At 37.5% G+C, this 22,006-nt stretch overlaps 1 protein-coding gene across 2 annotated transcripts in view; it reads left to right on the forward strand.

Annotated features, from left to right (window-relative positions):
- The window catches only part of BTAF1 (B-TFIID TATA-box binding protein associated factor 1), a 102,975-nt gene that overhangs the window by 45,223 nt on the left and 35,746 nt on the right, over positions 1-22,006 (forward strand). For both annotated transcript variants that reach the window (XM_047701997.1, XM_047701998.1), the window contains exons 14-19: positions 1,734-1,854; positions 11,173-11,277; positions 12,552-12,701; positions 12,988-13,130; positions 13,388-13,562; positions 15,052-15,255. In XM_047701997.1, coding sequence (XP_047557953.1) covers positions 1,734-1,854; positions 11,173-11,277; positions 12,552-12,701; positions 12,988-13,130; positions 13,388-13,562; positions 15,052-15,255 — 898 coding nt within the window. The remainder of the gene's footprint in view (positions 1-1,733; positions 1,855-11,172; positions 11,278-12,551; positions 12,702-12,987; positions 13,131-13,387; positions 13,563-15,051; positions 15,256-22,006) is intronic.

A 22,006-nucleotide genomic window follows, 5' to 3' on the forward strand; every position in this document is an offset into this window, starting at 1 on the left:
TATGGGATTTTATAATTTTCAGGTACTTTCAATTAGTAGTGAAAGCTATAGGGATTTTTTTTTAAAGATTTTATTTATTTGACAGAGACATAGCAAGAGAGGGAACACAAGCAGGGGGAGTGGGAGAGAGAGAAGCAGGCTTCCCGCTGGGCAGGGAGCCTGATGTGGGGCTTGATCCCAAGACCCTGGAATCATGACCTGAGCCGAACGAAGGCAGATGCTTAACAATTGAGCCACCCAGGCACCCCAGAAACTATAGGGATTACATGAGTTCATCTATGTGAATGCCCTTTTCAAGCTGCAAAATGCAAGAGTTTTTTAATTACCCTACATCAGAAGTTGTCAACCTTATACTGCGAAAGCCCAGATGGTGGTAGTTTTGGTTTTGTAGGCCATATCATCATTGTCAAAATTACTTAGCTATGTCATTGTAGTGCAAAAGCAGCCATAGAAAGTACATAAAGGAGTGAACATGGCTGTGTTTCAGTAAAACTTTATTTAAAAAAAAAAAAGCGGGTGGAGTGGGTTTGGACTATGAGCCTTTATTAACAGCAGCCCTAAATAAGGACTTAGGACTTAAAAAAAAAAAAAATTGAATAAATAGTGTCAGGAAAGCTAGATAATTCAAGAAAATGAAAATTCTGTAAATTCAATGTGAAATAATAAAGGTTTTAATTTTTTTTGAAGTTGCGTTTTTGGAAAATTTGCTTCATATGTTCTATTTGGCAGATGCTTTCCAGCTTATGTAAGAAATGCAGTATGTCTTTGGGAGCATGAGCAGTTATACTATTAAGACCTTGTTATAATGCTTTTACATGGATCAAGTCTGTTTTAGCATCTCTGTGCATGTGTTTAAGTTAGAATTTTATAAGTAAATTTAGTAAATGTGTAAGTAAATGTAAGAAGTGATGTTCATATAAACCTGCAAGTAATGAATATAGTGTTAAAAGATAGGCCTCCTCAGGAACCACAAAAGAATATATAGTTACACTTGCTGTATTCTTTTTTATTCATGCCTTTTTCTACGGAGTTACATATTTCAAATGCTATTTATAGATCATTTCCTAATCTAAGGTAATTTTTATAAATGCTCATGGTTGTGGCAGGAATTCTGTGGTCCAAGTTGTTAGCATTGATGTGGCTTTGCATGTTTTTCCACTTAAATTCTAATCTGTGAAGGAAGATAGTTGAGGTTTCTTTTTTTTTTGAGGTTTCTTAGTAATGCTAAATCAAGATGAAAAATTTCAAAACTACTACCATACCACCTCTTGCTCATTTGATATGTGACAGAGGTGACCCCAAAGAGGGGAATGTAAGTTCTGTGCATCTAATGATTACCCACTGGGTTCACCATGGGAAAGAAGAAGCAATTAACAATCTTGATTTTGTGTAGCCTGATTGCCAGTTGAGATACATGTCCCATTTTCCTGAGTAAGGACAGATTGAAAATAAGGGCAGTTACATTAGAAAGTTCTTATTTTAAAAAGGTAATTCATGGCATTAGTGCCATAGAACTTAATGTTAATATATTTTTTTTATGACTGTTTGCTCGGGCTACTCTGGTGCTATAGTAACAGTTCTGAATGAGGATTGTAAATGAATGTTCTTATGAAACTTGTATGCTTTTAGAATTTATCAAGAAAGATACTAGGTTCACAAGGACATGTTTAGATAATGTACCAACAGAGTTTCAGCTGAGAATGAGTAAGATTAATTTATGTTTTCTTTATTAGTATTCAGCAGTCACTTACAGTTTTAGTTCCACGTGTCTGGCCTTTTTTGCATCACACTATATCATCAGTTCGAAGAGCAGCTTTGGAGACTCTATTTACGTTATTATCAACACAGGACCAGGTAAGAACTAATAACTATAGTGATCTTGAAATAATATAAAATAAGGCTGTATTTGGAGTTCTATAGGATGACCCCTAAAGACTGATGATGAAATTGCTAGGCAGTTGCCTCCTCTTAAGAATTACTTAATCTTGGGCGCCTGGGTGGCTCAGTTGGTTAAGTGTCTGCCTTTGGCTCAGGTCATGATCCTGAGATCACGTCCTGCATTGGGCAGGAGTCTGCTTTTTCCTCTGCCCCTCCCACTGGTTCTATCATTCTCTCTCACCCTCAAATAAATATAATCTTTAAAAAAATTTATTTATTTGAGAGAAAGAGAGTGTGCACACAGAAGCGGGGTTAGGATCAGAGGGAGAGTGAGGAGCAGATTCCCTGCTTTGAAGGGAACCTGGTGTAGGACTCAATCCCAGGACCCTGGGATCATGACCTGAGCCAAAGGCAAATGCTTAACCACTGAGCCATCCAGGCACCCAAGAATTACTTAATCTTAACCAACTGAGCCCCCCAGGGGTCCCAAGAATTACTTAATCTTAAGAACATGGTATTTCCAAGGGTAGTGTACTTCAGGAGTCATTTTCCCTTTTTATAAGCATTTCCCCTGCTTATAAAACGTCAGATTTCTATTTTAAAAATAACAGTAGGTCAAACAAAATACTAGAATTTGGGGAAATACCATAAGGAATCCATTCTGACATGCTGTTATTTGTGGGTACTACAGTTTGAGCCTGTCATCTTTAAAAAGCAGTGGTTGATTATTTATTTATTTTTAGACAATAGATTATAGTTTGGGTATATGTCTCTTCTGTGTTCACTAATCATGCATTTCTCTGTGAATTAGGAATATTAAAAAAGGTGGGGAGATATTCCATGTGGACTTGCTTTAATCTGCAGCATGGTATTGTGTTGCACTTCTGTGACTTATTATGTGTAAATTTTGTTTTGCCTTATTTTTTTTATTTTATCTAATCACAGTCTTCTGAGGAAGAACTGTCAGGTTTGTTTTATAATCCTCAGTTGTTCAGGCATGACAAAACTGTCATGGGTTTTTCTGAATTTTCACTTCATTTCAGTTTTGTGGTTTTGTCTAAATGTCTAATTTTGTCTAAATGATGGAAGTATTCTTAAATTTACTTTGGTTATTAGCCCTCTTGAAGTTACCAGATTTCTTCACTTCATGTTGTTCTTTATTATTTTTCTAATAGACTTTACTTTTTTTTTTTTTTTAAAGATTTTATTTATTTATTTGACAGAAATCACAAGTAGGCAGAGAGGGAGGCAGAGAGAGAGGGGGAAGCAGGCTTCCCTGCCGAGCAGAGATGTGGGGCTTAATCCTAGCAGGCTGGGATCATGACCCGAGCCAAAGGCAGAGGCTCTAACCCACTGAGCCACCCACGTGCCCCTAGTAGACTTTACTTTTAAGAGCAGTTTTAAGTTTACTGAAAAATTGAGCGAAAAGTACACGGTTCTTTTTTTTTTTTTTTTTTAAAGTACATAGTTCCTAATATGCCCCTATATGCCTGTATACACACACACACACACACACACACACACACACACACACAGTGTGTATTGTAGTGTAGTACATTTGTTATACTTGATGAACCAATATTGATTCATTTAAAAAATTTTTTTTGGCAGGGGGAGTGCAGAGAGAGAGAAAATCTTAAGCAGGCCCCATGCCCAGCATGGAGCCTGATGTGGAGCTTGATCTCACAACTCTGAGATCATGACCTGAGCTTAAATCAAGAGTCAGATACTTAATGAGCTGAGCCACCTAGGCACCCCAGTCTTGATCCATTATCACTAACTAAAGTCCATAGTTTACATCAGAGTTCACTCTTTGTATTGTAGAATCTATACGTTTTGACAAATGCCGAGTGGTATGTATCCCCCATTACAGTATCATACAAAATAGTTTCATTGCCCTAAAAAAAATTCCTTTGCTCCATCTATGGATCCCTCTTTTCTTCCTCCCAAATTCTTAACAATCACTTCTTTTTTTGGTCTCCATAGTTTAGACTTTTCCAGCTTTTCAAATAGTTGGAATCATGTAATATGTAGCCTTTTGAGATTGGCTTGTTTCATTTAGCCATGTGAAATTAAGGTTTCTTTATGTCTTTTTGTGGTCTGATGACTCATTTATTTTTATTACCAAATAATATTTTATTGTATGGATGTACCACAGTTCATTTACTTGCCTGTTGAAGGGTATCTTAGTTAGTTCCTGTTTTGGGGAATTATGAATAAAGTTTTTTTTTTAAGATTTTATTTATATGAGGAAGTGTACATGCACACGAGCAGAAGAAGGGGCAGAGGGAGAGGGTGAGAAAGAAGCAGACTTTCCTCTAAGTGAGGAGCCTGATGCGGGGCTGGATCCCAGGACCCTGGGATCATGACCGGAGCTAAAGTCAGACACTTAACCCACTAAGCCACCCAGGCGCCCATGAATAAAGTTTTAAACATTCACGTGGGCACAAGTTTTCAGTGCACTTAGGTAAACACCAACGAGCACAAGCAGTATGTTTAATTTCATAAAAAAGTGTCTTCCAGGGGCGCCTGGGTGGCTCAGTGGGTTAAGCCTCTGCCTTCGGTTCAGGTCCCAGGGTCCTGGGATTGAGCCCCGCATCGGGCTACTTGTGATCTCTGTCTGTCAAATAAATAAATAAAATCTTTAAAAAAAAAAAAAGAAAGAAAGAAAGAAAATGTCTTCCAGAATTGGCTTATCATTTTGAATTACTTCAGCAGTGTGACTTTCGGTAGAGAGACAATCTGAAGATATAAGCTAGACAGAAATGGGAAATTTCATTAGTGATACCATTAAAAATTTTTAAGGAGAGATAAAGAAGTTAAAAGCATAGATAACTAACACAAAAGGGTATCAGAAACACAACAAACATTAAAACTCAAAAAATAAAGGATCATGCACATACCAGAATAACGAAGAAAAATACAAAAGCAGGATACATCAGTATTTTATTTTTCAGAGTACAGGTCTTTCATTTCCTTGGTTAATTGTATTTCTAGGTATTTTATTTTGGTGCAGTTGTAAATGGGATTATTTTCTTTCTTTCTTTTTTTTTTTTTAAAGACTTTATTTATTTATTTGACAGATCACAAGTAGGCAGAGAGGCAGATAGAGAGCGGGAAGCAGACTCCCCGCTGAGCAGAGAGCCCCATGTGGGACTCAATCCCAGGACCCTGAGATCATGACCTCAGCCGAAGGCAGCGGCTTAACCCACTGAGCCACCCAGACGCCCCTGGGATTATTTTCTTAATTTCTCTTTCTGTTGCTTCATTATTGCTGTATAGAAATGCAGATTTCTGTATATTAATTTTGTATCCTGTGCCCTTACTGAATTCATTTGTCAGTTCTAGTAAGTTTTTGGTGGAGTCCTTAGAGTTTTCTCCATATAGTATCATGTTATCTGCAAATAGTTTTATTTTTTCTTTACCTATTTGGATGCCTTTTGATTCCTTTGATGAGAGTATTTGGCACATGGCTTATCACCAGCCCCCTACAATTCCTTCTACACATAGCCATTGTCCTTCAGAATACCATCTCCCTTTTTTCATCTCTCTGTCTTTACTTCAGGGAACAGGTGCTGCAAAATAGTTCCAACTTCTGTAGCTCACTGTGATTTTTTTTTCTTTATCTAAAGTCATTAATAAGTGAACACTTAATGGCTGTTGTTACTTCTGTGATCTCAGCAACATTATTTGCTTTCTGAGAAAATAGAGTAAACAATGTCTGATAGTTCTGTTACTGTATTCTTTGCCACAGCATTTCCTGATGGTTACTCATGTTCGTAAATTTTTTAAAAAGATTTTTATGTATCTATTTGAGAGAGAGCGAGCATGCACATGAGTGGGGCTAGAGGCATAGTGAGAAGCAGACTCCCCCATGAGCAAGGAGCCAGACATGGAGCTCAGTCGCAAGACCTTGAGATCATGGTCTGAGCTGAAGGCAGACGGTTTTAGCCACCCGGGCACCCCTCCTGGTGGTTACTGTTGATTGCTTCACAGCTATCTGCAAACTATCTTGTAATACAAGTTCAGTCTCTCTGTTTTTTTGTTTTTTTTTTTTTTAAGATTTTATTTATTTATTTGACAGAGAGAGATCACAAGTAGACAGAGAGGCAGGCAGAGAGAGAGAGGGAAGCAGGCTCTCTGCTGAGCACAGAGCCCGATACGGGACTCGATCCCAGGACCCTGAGATCATGACCTGAGCCAAAGGCAGCGGCTTAACCCAAAGACCCACCCAGGTGCCCACAAGTTCAGTCTCTTATTTGCAGTTTTGAAATCCAAAGATTTTTTTGTAAGGTGGATAAACTTACAAAACTACTTATTTGGTGGAAAAACGTGTTCATTCTGAAGAGAGACTGTTCATAAGTCTTTATCCTACTAAATGTGCCCATTCACAAATTTTGATTTAGAAATATTAACATACTTTATTTGGGTGCTACCTCAGACCCTGTTGAGGATATTTTATAGCATGCAGCACATACAACTTCATTATTCTAAAGTTAAAAAAACTCCGAATTTCAAAACATACTTGGCCCCAGAGAATTTGGATGAGAGATGATAGACCTGTGGTGATAAAAATCTGTTCTTACTTTAACTTGCCTTACTTATTCTGAGCTGCTTTCTATCACTATTGTTTCTTTAGTGGTGTAATGAAAAGATCTCATAACTAAGTAAAGAATCTGGGTTTTAACTCAGCTCTACTGTTTGTTAATTTATGACCTTAGTCAAGTATTTTAACCCTTCTGGTGATAATCTCCATCCAGTCTTTCTCAGAGTTATATGGACTAAGTAAGAGAATATACATGAAAGTGCTTTAAGATATTAATGCTACGGGACGCCTGGATGGTTCAGTGGGTTAAAACTTCTGCCTTCGGCTCAGGTCATGATCCCAGGGGTCCTGGGATCAAGCCCCGCATCGGGCTCTCTGCTCAGCAGGGGACCTGCTCCTCCCCCCCCCCCCCCCCCCCCCGCCTGCCTCTCTGCCTCCTTGTAATCTCTGTCAAATAAATAAATAAAATCTTTAATAAAAAAAAGATATTAATGCTATAAAAATATAAATAATAGTACATAGTAAGAACAATAATTAACACTCCTGGTACTGGGAATTCTTTCCTAAACAGTTTGGAATTAAATATCATTCTTATACCTCATATATAAATGAATGATATTTAATTATAGTAATAATCCAAGTTACTATTGAGGGCTTAATTTATGCCGTGAACCCTGGTAAGCATGTAACATGGGTGGCTACTGCCATTCCTGTATTGCAGATGAGAGAACTGATGACCAAAAATTGAACTTCCACAAGTTTGTGTACCTACACAACTCAGTAAGTTATTTGGCTTAGACTCAGGTCCAGTTCTGACTGACTTTCAGTATTAAATTTTACGTGGAGACAAAATGGATTAAGTATCTGTTGAATTGCTTTTTCACTTTTGTATATGAAGTCGTCTTAAGTACAAAATGAAAAAGATGAACCCATCTTTAAATTAGTGATAGTTCTATTCTGGTTTCATTTTCTAACTTCTCAACCCTTTCCTCTCAATAACTGCAATTTTGAGGCTAAACCTGGCTGTACCTCAGTGCAACAATACCCCTTAAAGACTGATTCCTTTATTTCCTTGAAAGTATTCTGATTATCTTCAGTAATTTTTTTGTTTTATTTTGCTTTATGAAACCGGAAGATTTTATAACAAAAATGTCCTTAATCTTAAAGTTTATCCCATGGTGAGTGTGTATGTAGGCATGTACATCTCTAAAATATCCTTAAATAAAATGACAGTTAATACCATAGCATCTGTGATGTTAACATGTGGAAAGTAGTGGCAAGTCTGGCTTCTTAGGGATCATTAAATAAGAACTTTTAGGCAAACCAAACTAGTTAGGGCATAAAATCAAAGTGTAACATTTTTTGTTAAACTGGCAGTTTGGCAATCAAAGTGAAAGACTTTACCACTTGATTTTTCCTTTCTGTACTGTCTCTTTAGCCTATGACTGTGTTTGTACATAAAGAGTATATCTATGAGTCTATATGTCTATCAGTGAACTATTTTACTGGAATATCAGGGTAACTAGCATTGTTACCAATAAGTGTTGTAGCTAGAACTTGACTCCTCAATCTAGAAAAATATGTTGGACATCAGTCTTTTGTTCTCCTGACTGGGTCAACTTTTCCATTCTGCTTGTATCACAGCCAGTTTATGAGTCATTCCAAAATTTAAGTTACATACAACATTGACTTGTTTGAAAGGTATGCTTTAGCATGAAAATTTAGCATGAAAAAAAAATTTTTTTTTTTTTTAAGATTTTATTTATCTATTTGACAGAGAGAGATCACAAGTAGACAGAGGGCAGGCAGAGAGAGAGAGAGAGAGAGAGAGGGAAGCAGGCTCCCTGCTGAGCAGAGAGCCCGATGCGGGACTCGATCCCAGGACCCTGAGATCATGACCCGAGCCGAAGGCAGCGGCCCAACCCACTGAGCCACCCAGGCGCCCTGAAAAAATTTTTTATATATGAGATTAAGTTGGAATCTGAGGATCTAGGATGTAAGAAATGTCTCATAAGCATATGTAGAGAGGAAAAGAAAGACCAAAAGAACATATTTAACTAAGATTGGCATTAGAGAACATTAGCATAATTAGGTTTTGGCCAGATTTTGCAAAGGCATTAAAAGGCAAGAGCAAAGGTTAAGTATTTAGCTGACTTTTAGTAAATATTGGTTGGATAAATGAATAGAACAGGCATTATAAATTATGTGAACACAGAGCTTAGCTCATTTTTGTGTGTGTGGTTTTTTTTTTTTTCTTTTGGCATTGGGCCAAAATGGGATTTCAGACCAAATTAATGAAAGAACTCAGTGTGGTTCATCACTTTATGGTATTTTTTTTCCAAATCTCCTCCCTTGCAACCCCAAATCATTTGATATGGAGATAAGAAATGATGATGAATTTGCCTACAGGCAGGAATCAACTGTTCATGTGAGTGATGATCAGACTGCTGCTTTTTTCCACATCTGACCCTTTTGTGGGAAGGTAAAAGATGGGGTATAGCAAAAGGGTACTGGTAAAAGCTTACTCTGTCAATTTTGCAAATTAGGGATTTATTACCAACTATAGTTGTGAGAGATTTCACATGTTACTAACTACTCTCTGACATGGACCATTTCCTATAAGAAATTATGGATTTATTCAACAAATATTTTAGTGCCTACTATGTGCTTACAATTCTTTGGATACTGATCAGTGAAAAACAAGGTCTCTGCCCTCTGTAGAGCTTAAAACAGGAAACTAAACAAGACAGGAGAAAAACAGACAACTAGACAAGCTCTAGTAACATAAAGAGGTAAGTACCTGGTAGGGGAAGTAGAGGATGCTGTTGGATCCTACCTAGTGAAGTGAGTGAAGGTTAGGGAAGGTACTCTTCCTGCTAAAAGTGAAGATTAAGCTAAGATCTGAAGAATGAGTAGAATTCTCATAGTAGCAGGTTAAGAACAGGGTCAGGAAGGAACAGGATGTGAAACTCTGGAAGCAAGAGAGTGCATGATGGCACTAAAGAGGAAGTGAAAGGAAATTGGCTGGAGGGTAGTGTGAAGGAGTATAGATGGCTGGAAGTTTCACCTTGATTGTCTGGAACAGCGAACGGTCTGATAGTCCTCTGTTTCCGTTTTCATCAACTCTATTCTGAGTTCCGGGAAGGCCGAATACAGCAAGGAACATCATTCTTAATAAAACAACTGGGAATAAACTACCCCATTTGTGTCATACTCCATAACCATCAGTCATTTTCTTCAGTAATTCCCACAAATGCCCCTCTCCCTCATCTGATGCTCCTTATAAAAATGTTGAGGACTACGTTTAGCACTAACATGAAGTGCTAGTAATTACTCTGTTAATTATTTAACACAGACCAAAAATTTTTTTTTCAAAAGCTTTATAAAGCTTAAATTGACTTATGACTTGAGTAATAGTGTTCCTGATTATAGTTAAACTTGGTCAAGTATACACACTGTGGTAGGAATTTTTCTGTATTTTAGATTACACTGTGCTAGACTAATGCTAAATTGTCATCAGCACTTTGTAGATATTCCCTAAGATTAGGGGGGATATTTTTGATAAGTAGAGTCCTAGTTAGTAGCATATAAAAGTCTGTTAACTACTTTAAAAAAAGTTCCAAAGAGAGGAATTTGAAGGAGGAAAATTTCTAAAGGACTGAAAAATAGTAATACACTCTTCACTGTAACCTGTTCCTTCCCCCGCCAATCTATTTAAATAAACCTACAAATACAAAGCAACAGCATTAGATCTCCTTCCTCAGTAATTGTCTCCTGGAAGACAGGTGCAAAATTAGTGAAAATAAGTGGGTCAACTTTCAGATTTGCAAGATACGGATTGGCCCTGGATGGGCCAGATTATACCTTGCAGTATTTTAAGATAATACTAATAGTGAGCTAAAGCTATATTACTTTCTGTAATGATACTGAAAAGGAGATGCTTGCACGTTGTTCAGTGAAGTGAATTTGGCCTTCAGATGTTTTCCCAGTCTTGTATTTTCTACTAAGTGGATTTCATGCTGTGCTACTAGAGAATCTGCATTTTTTTTTTATTCTATTTTTTTATTTTTATTTTTATTTTTATTTTTTTTTTAAAGGTGCCCCTCTATTTTTTTATTTTTAAAAGATTTTATTTATTTGAGAGAGAGACAGAGAGAGCATGAGTGAGGAGAAGGTCAGAGAGAGAAGCAGACTCCCTGTGGAGCTGGGAGCCCGATGCAGGACTCGATCCCGGGACTCCAGGATCATGACCTGAGCCGAAGGCAGTCCAACCAACCAAGCCACCCAGGCGTCCCGAGAATCTGTTTTAAAAATACTAGTTCTTATGATACTTAATTTCTCCAGACCATTGGAATAACAAATATGATACGGTTGCCTCAAAATCTTGTAAAAATTTGGGCGCCTGGGTGGCTCAGTGGGTTAAGCCGCTGCCTTCGGCTCAGGTCATGATCTCAGGGTCCTGGGATCAAGTCCCACATCGGGCTCTCTGCTCAGCAGGAAGCCTGCTTCCCTCTCTCCCTCTCTCTGCCTGCCTCTCCGTCTACTTGTGATCTCTCTCTGTCAAATAAATAAATAAAATCTTTAAAAAAAAAAAAATCTTGTAAAAATTTATCACCCAGTTGACCCCTTTTGATAAAGCTACACCTACCACCTTTTTGTAACACTTGTAATATTTGACTTGTAGCTCTTCAAATAAGCTAACACCTAAGAATTCTATACTATAGATTTGATGCTGTTTTTGTTTTCAGAACTCTTCATCTTGGCTTATACCTATCCTGCCTGATATGCTGCGACACATTTTTCAGTTTTGTGTTTTAGAAAGCAGCCAGGAAATTCTGGACCTCATTCACAAGGTACACAGTGAATATATCGGTATTCTTTTCCCCAGTAACTTAGTAGATTTTTAAATTCTTTCATAACTGCTGTACTGTTGTTGGTCAGAGATTTTTAAAAATTGGAAATCAACACATTTGAAAAGTGTGGAGATCTATGAGACAAGGAAATTGGATTCTTATGGAGTATAATAATTAAGTCTACTAGGCAGGTGTTTTAAGCACTTTCTTCTGATAGCCTCAATACAGAAAATAAAATGAAGAAAAAACTGTTTTTTTGTATCACTTATTTTGCTGTTAATCTGTATGGTTATTGATTCTGCAAGTATCTTTTGGGATTCATTGGTAATATATAGAATCTGATTTTTGTAGTTTAGATTTATTTTTTTCCCCTTAGCAAGATTGGTTGTATGTGTTAGAATCTTTAAAGAAGAGTAATTTGATATATTTAATAATGTTTATGGAGGGAGATGGTACTGTCGTAATTCAGTCTTGAACTGTTGTCACTGAGGCAGCTCATCGTTAATAGCCTTGGATTAACAGTGGTATTTCTGTTTATTTTTAGTTACATTTATGTTTGGCATCAAAAAAGGTACCTTATTAAGATCACGAATCAACAACTTTAAGTTGTTCTCTTTATTTATACTAGGATCTTACCACCTCTAACTTTAGCAGAGGTTATATATTATGAACTGTTATATCTTGAAGTGTGTGTGTGTATGTGTGCATTTTTTTTTTTTTTTTTTTTTTTTTTGAGAGAGAGAGAGAGAGAGCATGAGTTGGGGGAGGGACAGAGGGAGAGGGAGAAGACGACTCCCCGCTGAGCAGGGAGCCTAGCCTGGGGCTGGATCCCAGGACCGCAAGATCATGACCTGAGCCAAAACCAGATGCTTAACCGACAGAGCCACCCAGGTGCCCCCAAAGCATGTGTGTTGAATATAGTGCTGCATTAGTATCAAGCTTTATGATATATGCAGAGGATTTTAATGACTGGAATTTTGACAACTTTTATTGTTATGGGTATCTTATATTTTAAATTTAAGATTTTCACAAAATATTGAAGGAAATTCTATGTTCCTCTCTTTAAAACTTCCTTTTGTGTTTTTTAGTATACAGACCTATCAAGCAATATTTTAAAATGAGCCTTTATATTGACTTTTAAAATTCATCTATGTACTATTTCCTTTTTTTTTTTTTTTTTTTTTGGCAATTCAGTGTCCCTAAAAATAAGTATTAGGTCTTATTAACCCTCACTAGGAAAATTTCACTTTTCATGTTTCTCTTTCACTCTGTAGGTTTGGATGGAACTGTTGAGCAAAGCTTCAGTTCAGTATGTGGTAGCAGCTGCCTGTCCATGGATGGGAGCTTGGCTTTGCTTAATGATGCAGCCTTCTCATTTACCTATTGATTTAAATATGTTGCTAGAAGTAAAAGCCAGAGCCAAGGTAACTGTAGAGGACATAATGTATTTATATGTTCAGCTCTAATTAATACGGTAACCATGTAAGAAATTTGTATCTTTATTTTATTTTAATTGTGATTTAATTAGTGTACAGAGAAATTATTTTATGAGGACCTTTACAAATGCATAATAATTTTAATGTGTTAAAATTTTGTGAAAAGAACTATATTTTATTGGGAGAATAAATGAGAGTATTTTTGTGTACAGAGGAGAATTGCCTATTAAATTTGATTATTAATTTTTATTTTTTTCCCCCTCTTTCTCTCTAGGAAAAAACAGGTGGTAAGGTTCGCCAAGGCCAAAGCCAAACAAAAGAAGTCCTTCAGGAATACATTGCAGGTGCAGACACCATCATGGAAGACCCCTCCACTAGGGATTTTGTGGTTATGCGGGCCAGAATGATGGCAGCCAAGTGAGTATGCAAAAATTCAGAAGCCTTTAACCAAAATACTCTTCTAATGTGTTTGTCAGTACTTCCTCCAGGACACTGGTTACAGAGTAAGAAAAAGTGTAAGAAAACAGTTTTCATTTTCTTAAAGTTTGAAATGAGATTTCTATCTTCTTATGAAGATAATATAGGAGTTAGGTCTTTTTTGGGAAAAGTTATATTGCTTCAGTAAGGGAAACTTTAAGTAATTTCTGTAGTAACTTCTTTTTTCTCCCTCATAGATTGTTAGGAGCACTTTGTTGCTGTATTTGTGATCCAGGTGTAAATGTGGTAACCCAAGAAATTAAACCAGCTGAATCCCTTGGCCAGTTACTGCTCTTCCATTTGAACTCCAAATCTGCCTTACAGAGAATTAGTGTTGCTTTGGTAATCTGTGAATGGGCTGCTTTACAAAAGGTAAGATTTTGCCCCAAAAGTAATGAAGACAAGTAAACCAGTTTCCTTTAGCTGTTAGGATTATTTTCATTGTATTTTACAAACAGAAAAAAATTTTCTCTGTATAAAAGTGCAACAGTTATAGAAAAGTATTCTAAATTATAATGTGAAACATAGTCTCTCTTCCACTTGCTTTTAACCTTAGACTTTTTTCTTACGATCCCTAGTTTGGTACCTGAGACTACTAACTATGACCATATGTAATGAATGTTTGCTCTTGATACTACAGTCTGTTAAGAAATGTCCCTCCTAAAAACACATGTTTAGTGTGGAAGCAGTCTGGAAATTGTTGGTCATTCATTCCTTTATATCTCGTATGTTCCTGAAAATTATAAAAGATAAGAGGCTTTGAATAATAGAGACCCATTTGTTTTGAATAGTAGCAAGGGCAGAATTTTGGGTCACAGGAAGAATAAAACCTCCACCTTTAAATTAAAATCTTCATGTTTTCAAATAAGCCATTTCCTGCATCCCCTTTACACCTTTAACTTCTAATAAGATGTGTGATTTTGTGTAAGACTGACTTTTGTAAATCAAAGAAACTTCCTGCTGGCTTTGTTTATTCCATTAACTGGAATTCTGGAAATTTAACTGTCTGCACTTGCTGTGAGAGTTTCTTGTTACTGCCTCTTAGCAGTTTGTCAAAGCTATAAGCTATGTCTAAAAGTAATTGAGCCATGCTCTGTTGCAACTGAGACCCCAGCTTTGCCTCTGGAAAGAAGCAAGGCTCATCTGTTTTTAGGCAGGACTCGGTGTGCTGGAGAGGCAGTGATGCTGTGTTTTTGTGCCTCTCAGACTCAGCAGCAAGTGTTGACAGTTCGGTTTCTGGACCCTCACAGAGCTTCTCTGGACTTACTCTGTGAAGCCCAGGCTGATCACCCAGATCCCACAGAACCCCTCTTGGCTCACCACTGAGGCCATTCCCCCTCTGGTTGGGGCAGGCAACAACCAGAGAGAGTGGGAAGGGTTAGTTAAATTTGGGGGCAGGTAAGTAGCTTTTAAATTATATATCCATTTCTACAGTATGGCATGTGAAGCTATGGGTTCAGCTGTTAAGAAATCTAATAATGAGTTTTCAAATAACATTTTTAGTGCATGCTAAGTGTTCTTTTCTGACTGATTTCTTTTTACAGTTATAGATTTTTAAATCTGTGCTATATGTATATAAACATGTAAATTCAGAGTAAAGTAGGAGTAATTAGGTGCAAAATGTAATGGAATTGTAATAGTTCCATGTGCATGTTCTGAAGTCATTCATATTAAAATTTTAGAGTAGTTTGGGTGTGATACCTTTTCTCTGTGCAACTAACGATGTTGTTCTGGGAGGTAACAACATAGATCCAGAATGAATAGGAATTTAGAACGTTGTAGTTTGCAAGTGAAGATATATATATCTCTAGAGTTATGTTTATATATTTGCCCTGAATGTTTTTTGTCTGTTACATTTTAGGAGTGTAAAGCTGTTACCCTAGCTGTGCAGCCACGTTTACTTGATATCCTTTCAGAACATTTGTATTATGATGAAATTGCCGTTCCATTCACGCGAATGCAGAATGAGTGTAAACAGCTTATTTCATCATTAGCTGATGCACATATTGAAGTTGGTAATAGAGTAAACAACAGTGTTTTTACAATAGATCAAGCTAATGACCTGGTGAGTAAAAAAAAATGACTTTCTTAATTTTAGATTGAGCATGAAATAAAGATTAGAAATTGGTCATGTGAGCTAACCGCAGAAACACTAATTGGTTGAATCTGTCCGTGGCCTAATAGCCTGCCATCCATACCTTGTAGAAAAGTTATTTCATTGTATTGACTGTTTTTGAACTTTGGGGATGGGGAAGGAATTTTCTTTAAATCTCTGATTCTGACAAACCAGCATATCTCTATCAGAGAAAGCTCTTCCATTTTTGGGTCATTTCTCAGTTTTGCTTAAAACTGGCGGAGTAGAGGGGTGCCTAAGTGGCTCAGTCGGTTAAGGGTCCAACTCTTGGTTTCGGCTCAGGTCATGATCTCAGGGTCCTGAGGTCAGCCCTGCATCAGGCTCTGCACTCAGCATGTAGACTGCTTGATTCTTTCCCTCTCCCTCCTCCTCTGTCCACCCTCTGCTTGTGCATGGGCTCTTTCTCTCTCAAATAAATAAAAACCTTAAAAAACAAAGCTAAAACTGCCGTAGTATAGAAAAGACTGCTTCTGTGTAAGTTCCTGAATGTTTCTCCTCACCTCTCTCAACTTACAATAAAAATACTCCAACGTAAAGAAAAGGTAAGAAGAGAATTACACAGTGAACATTCATATACTCACCAACTAGATTGCATAGTTAACATTTTAGTAAATTTGCTTTTATCACATACATATGCAGCTATTTACTTATCCAGCCACCAGTCCACCTTATTTTTTGATGCATTTCTAAGTAAGTTGCAGGTATTGGTATACTTCAGCATGTATATATATCATTAACTAAAATTCAGTATTTGCTTTTTGCTCTTTTGTGAGGTAAAGTTTATTTACTATGAAGTACACAAATCTTAAACTGTTTGATGAATTTCAGTAGATGGGTATACCTATGAAACCCAAACCCCTATCAAGTTACAGATACACACACTTCAATTCCTGCCTATCCCTGCTCTCAAGTTCTGATTTTTCCTCCACCATAGATTACTTTCGCTGATTCTAGAATTTCATATAATTGGAATCATACACTCTGTGCTGTTTGGTATAAGGGTTTTTTCAGCATGATGTTTTTAAAATTCATCCATGTTGTTATGTGTATTGGTGATTCATTGTTTTTTATTGCCTTTTCTTATCTCCAAGTTGTGAAGGTATTCACTACATTTTCTTCTGAAGTTTTGCAGTATTAGCTTTTATATTTAGATTTGTCATCCATATTGAATTTTTATAGTGTGAAGTGCACATTGAATTCTTAATTTATTTTTTATTTATTTATTTAGATTTTATTTATTTGACAAAGAGAGATCACAAGTAGGCAGAGAGGAAGGCAGAGAGAGAGAAAGGGAAGCAGGCTCCCCACTGAGCAGAGAGCCTGATGTGGGGCTCAATTCTAGGACCCCGGGATCATGACCCGAGCCGAAGGCAGAGGCTTTAACCTACGAGCCACCCAGGCACCCCTTTAATTTATTTTTAAAAGGTTTTATTTATTTATTAGGGAGAGAGAGACAGAAAGAAGGAGCAGGGGGAGGGGCAGATGGAGAGGGAGAAGCAGATTCCCCAGTGAGCAGGGAGCCCGACATTAGGCTCAATCCCAGGACTCCACAATCATGACTCCAGTGGAGGGCTGATGATTAACTGATTGAGCTACCCTGGCAGGCCTCCTCCTGCCCCGCCTTTTTAAAAGATTTTATTTGAGACAGAGTGAGAGAGTGAGTGAGTGAGCATGAGTGAGGGGAGGAGCAGAGGGAGAAGCAGACTCCCTGCTGAGGCTGCGGGGAGAGGAGGAGCGCCTACGTTGCCGAGTGTGGGCAGTCTGTCCCAGGATGCTAGGATCACGACCTGAGCCAAAGGCAGACATTTAACTGACTGAACCACCCTGGCGCCCCTGCTTTTTAGTTTTGATATAGTCCCACTTGGTTTTTGGTGTTTTTTGTGTGTGGTTTTTTCTTTGCTTGCTTGCTTTTGTATGGAAATGTTTACTTTTTAAATCTATCAGGGGCACCTGGGTGTCTCAGTTGATTAAGTGTCCAGCTCTTGATTTCAGCTAAGGTCATGATCTCGGGGTCATGGGATTCAGCCCCACTTTGGTCTCTGTGCTCAGCACAAGTCTGCTTCTCCCTCTCCTCCTGCCCCTCCCCCTACTCGATCACAGGCTAGCTCTCTTTAAAATCAAAAAAATATATATTTAAATAAATATTTAAATTAAAGTAAATCTATCAGATGACCCATTCTTCAAGCTTTTCAATTTTCACTCTTTTCTTATTCAAACCTTACTCTTCAGTGAAACTACTGTTTCATCAGCTTAATTAGTCCATGCTTTTGACCTGGCACATCAGAATCTCAGAAAGAAAGTATTGAGGGAAGGCCTATTTATTTTGCTTTAAAGTTTTTATTTTATGCCTGCATACAAGAGTACATACTATAAGATTCCATTTATATGATGTTCTACAAAAGCAAAATTAACCTATAGAGATAGAAATTGGGAAACTGGTTGGTTCTTAATCAGGTGGGGAAAGGTGTTGACTAAAAAGAGGCAGGACTTTCTGGGGAACTAAAATGTTCTGTATTTTGATGAGAAGGGGTAGTTACATTGGTGTATCAACAAACTTGACACTTCTGTTTTCTGTAAATTATGTGCAAATCATTCTATATAAATTATATCTGACCTAAAAGTACTGGTAAATAAAAATACTAGTCTTGGCTCACTTAAAAAAGTTTTTAATTTCAGTTAGTTAACCCAGTGTTAACATTAGTTTTGGGTTTACAATATAGTGATTCAGCTTTTTTTTTTTTTTCTTTTGTAAAGATTTTATTTGAGAGACGATGAGAGAGGGAATACAAGCAGGGGGTGTAAGAGAGGGAGAAGTAGACTTCTCCTGCCAAGCAGGGAGCCTGATGCAGGGCTTGATCCCAGGACCCTGGGATCATGACCTGAGCCAAAGGCAGATGCTTAACAACTGAGCCACCCAGGTGCCCCATGATTCAACAATTCTGTACATCACCCGGTGTTCATCACAAGTGAACTCCTTAATCCCCATCACTTATTTTACCCACCTCCCCGCCCAGGAAGGGCAATTTTATATTATTTCATTTATTATTACTATTTTTTTTTCCAGGAAGGGCAATTTTAAAATGTTAGTCTTGGCTTAGAGCCACTACTTCATTAATCTTTTCATTGACTCCCTATTTTTCTCTTACCTGTCAAATACAAGCATTTCCCTAAGATGTTTCTTCGTCACCATTCTCAAAATTTAGTTCTTACCCTTGTACTATGCTATCTTCTCTTGATCTCTTGAAGTTCTTCTGTTAGGGATTTTTAGTTGGATAGCTCATTGTCACTTCAGTTTAAATAACTAAAACTGAATTTTTTTTTTTAAGATTTTACTTATTTATTTGGCAGAGAAACAGCAAGAGAGGGAACACAAGCAGGGGGAGTGGGAAAAGGAGAAGCAGGCTTCCTGCAGGGAGCCCGATGTGGGGCTCCATCCCAGGATCCTGGGATCATGACCTGAGCCGAAGGCAGATACTTAATGACTGAGCCACCCAGGTGCCCCAAAACTGGAATTTTTTTTAACAGTAAAATGCCCTTTCCAGTTGCAAATCTTGCTACCATTTCCTTTCAGAAAGCCTCATATGTTTATCTTTTCTGTGATTTCATTGCCACAACCTGGGGACCTTAGTACTTTTATGACTAGGTCCTGAGTCATCTCTATAGCTCCCCGTGATCTCTGGTCCATTTCATCTCCCCTGTTGTACCAGACTTGTAAAGTCCTTTAGTTCCACTCTGAAGGCATCCCTCCCCTACTTAAAAACATTATTTTTGTTTTCCTTGATTTTTAGTTTTTTTCTTTCTTTTCACACCTTCTCTAAATTCCTCATCTCTTTTCATTATTTCTCAAACTTTTGCCCTTTTAGCATAGTTAACGTTTTTCTTACAGGAGTGTGCCATGCTCACTCACCTCCTGTGCCTCACTCATTCTCACTTCTGAGTCTGAGCTCCTGTTTCGTTTGTCAGGAATTCCCTACCCTCAACCCTCTCTGTGTTTATCCTAGGTTAATCTCTTTAACATTCTTCCACCTGCACCCTATACTTGGTCCATGATTAGCTGTTCTCAGTTCCCTGGACAGTGCCTCACTTTGCACTCACCACCTCACTCTATTTGCCAAGATGTCCTTACAACTCTGGACTTAACCCATCCTTTAAGAACCATATCACAAGAGGCCACCTGAGTGGCTCACTTGGTTAAGCATCCAACTCTCGGTTTCTGCTCAAGTTTGGGCTTGAGCTACTTTTCCCTCTCCTTCTGCCCCCTCCCCCTGCTTGTGCTTGCACCTTCTCTCCCTCTCAAATAATTAAAATCTTCACGAAAAATAAAAATCACAAGTGCTGACTTCATCTTGCAAGCCTCCACTAATCTTATCCTCTGAGAAAAGTTAAGCAACCCATGTGTCCCACAGTAACTTGCACTTACCTCAGTTATATGTTGCATTCTCTTTACTTATACATCTTTCTCCCTTATTAGTCTCTACATTTTTTGAGTGTGTGAAGATATTGGATCTTACTCATCTTTTAGTATTTTTCAGTAGATACTTGTTGAATGAGTGAAAGAATTAATGAATTTGGGGTTATTGGAAAGCTTTTCCTTAGCTTAGAATCATTGAAAATTGACAGAAGCATAGTATATTTAGGACAGTGTTTTCAAACTTTAAGTAGTGAAATCTTGTTTCCAGTAAATCTTAGGCAGAATGCAAATAAATAAGATGAAGTAGAAAGTATAAGCTATATTGTTGTGTTTCTTTGTAGTGAGCAAATGGACTAGGTCAAGCAGATAGAGCTCAACTTAAAGAGTTTTGTATTTTATAAGCATAAAAGGAGATCTTAATGGTGTACCTGTTTTGTTTTTCATAATAAGAGGACAGTATTATCAGTCTTATCCATAGTAAAATTATTTGTTTGAATAATTAGATGAAAAATTAGATTCTTCATTAAAAAAAAATTCTTCAATATTACAGGCTTCTCTAATATTTATCAGACTGGATCTATTTATAGAGCCTCTGTAAGATTACAGTTACCTATCAAACAAGAAGACTATTTTTGTTATATAAGCCATTACACAGTCTTTAGATGTTAATTTAAAAAACATGCTCACACAAAAACTTGTACATGAATCTTCATAGAATCATTATTCAATATAGTAGCTAAGGGGTGGAAATGTTTTTTAACTAATGAATGGATAAATACAATATAGTGTGGGATATTATTTGGCAAGAAAAGGGAAAGAAATACCACATTCAGGATGCCTGGGTGGCTCAGTTCGTTAAGCGTCTGCCTTTGCCTCAGGTCATGATCCCAGGATCCTGGGATCGAGTCCCACGTTGGGCTCCTTGCTCAGCAAGGAGCCTGCTTCCTCTGCTGGACACCCCCTGCTTGTGCATACTCTCTCTCTCACTCCGACAAATAAATAAAGTCTTTAAAAAAAAACCTATAAAAAAGGAAATATCCCATTCATCTCTATAACACTGATGAACCTTGAAAGCATACTAAATGAAAGGAACCAGTCACAAGAGATTCACACACTGTATTAGTCCATTCATATGAAATGTCCAGAATAGGCAAATCTATAAAGATAGAAAATATATAAGTGGTTGCATAGGGCTGGAAAGAAATGAGGAATGGTTGCTATTCAGGTATGAATTTTATATTGGGGATGATGAAGAATAAAAATCATTGAATTAGGGACACCTGGGTGGCTCAGTGGGTTAAAGCCTCTGCCTTTGGCTCAGGTCATGATCTCAGGGTCCTGGGATCAAGCCCCGCATCGGGCTCTCTGCTCAGCAGGGAGCCTGCTTCCTCCTCTCTCTGCCTGCTTCTGATCTCTGTCTGTCAAATAAATAAATAAAATCTTTAAAAAAAAATCATTGAATTATACACGTTATGTGGGTATATTATATGTAAAGTATATCTCAAATTGTTAAAGATGTATTGAACAGTCATTTAATGTGGCTTGTAAAGTAGTCTGATATCACAGGGTTATAGCTTTAGGCAAATCTTGGTGAGTAAAACATTGTGACTGTTGCACTAGTTTCTTTCCCTTTTTTTATGTATTCCCCCAAGCCCCCGGCATTTTCACGAGAAGGGAGGTCAAAGAAAGGATGAAAATAATGCAGTTAACACTTAGCCACTTACTGATAGCTGGCCCAAAAGTTTTTTATTTTTATTTTTTATTTTTTAAGGTTTTATTTATTTATTTGACAGAGATCACAAGTAGGCAGAGAGGCAGGCAGAGAGAGAGGGGGAAGCAGGCTCTCTGCTGAGCAGAGAGCCGGATGCGGGGCTTGATCCCAGGACTCTGAGATCATGACCTGAGCCGAATCACCCAGGCGCCCCTGGCCCCAAAGTTTCCGTGAAAAGAAGTTGGTAAGATTTGGTATTTCTTAATTTAGTTTATATTTGCTGATAGATTTCTCATTTCACCAAACTACTGTGTTGGCATTCTGTGTAATTTTCCATTAAACTTATCAGATATATTTAAAGGATAAACTTATTAGATATATTTAAAGGATAGGTAGTTTTGTTAATTTCCGTAGACTGTGTGTGTGTGTGTGTGTGTGTGTGTAGTTGACACACCAGTGTTACATTAGTTTCAGGTATATGATGTAGTATAGGCAATGTAGTCAGTGGTATTGTGGTGGTGGTACATGAACACTTAAAGAATATGGTGTTATTGTTAAGT

This window comes from Lutra lutra, chromosome 14, assembly GCF_902655055.1.
Source record: "Lutra lutra chromosome 14, mLutLut1.2, whole genome shotgun sequence".
Taxonomy (NCBI): domain Eukaryota; kingdom Metazoa; phylum Chordata; class Mammalia; order Carnivora; family Mustelidae; genus Lutra; species Lutra lutra.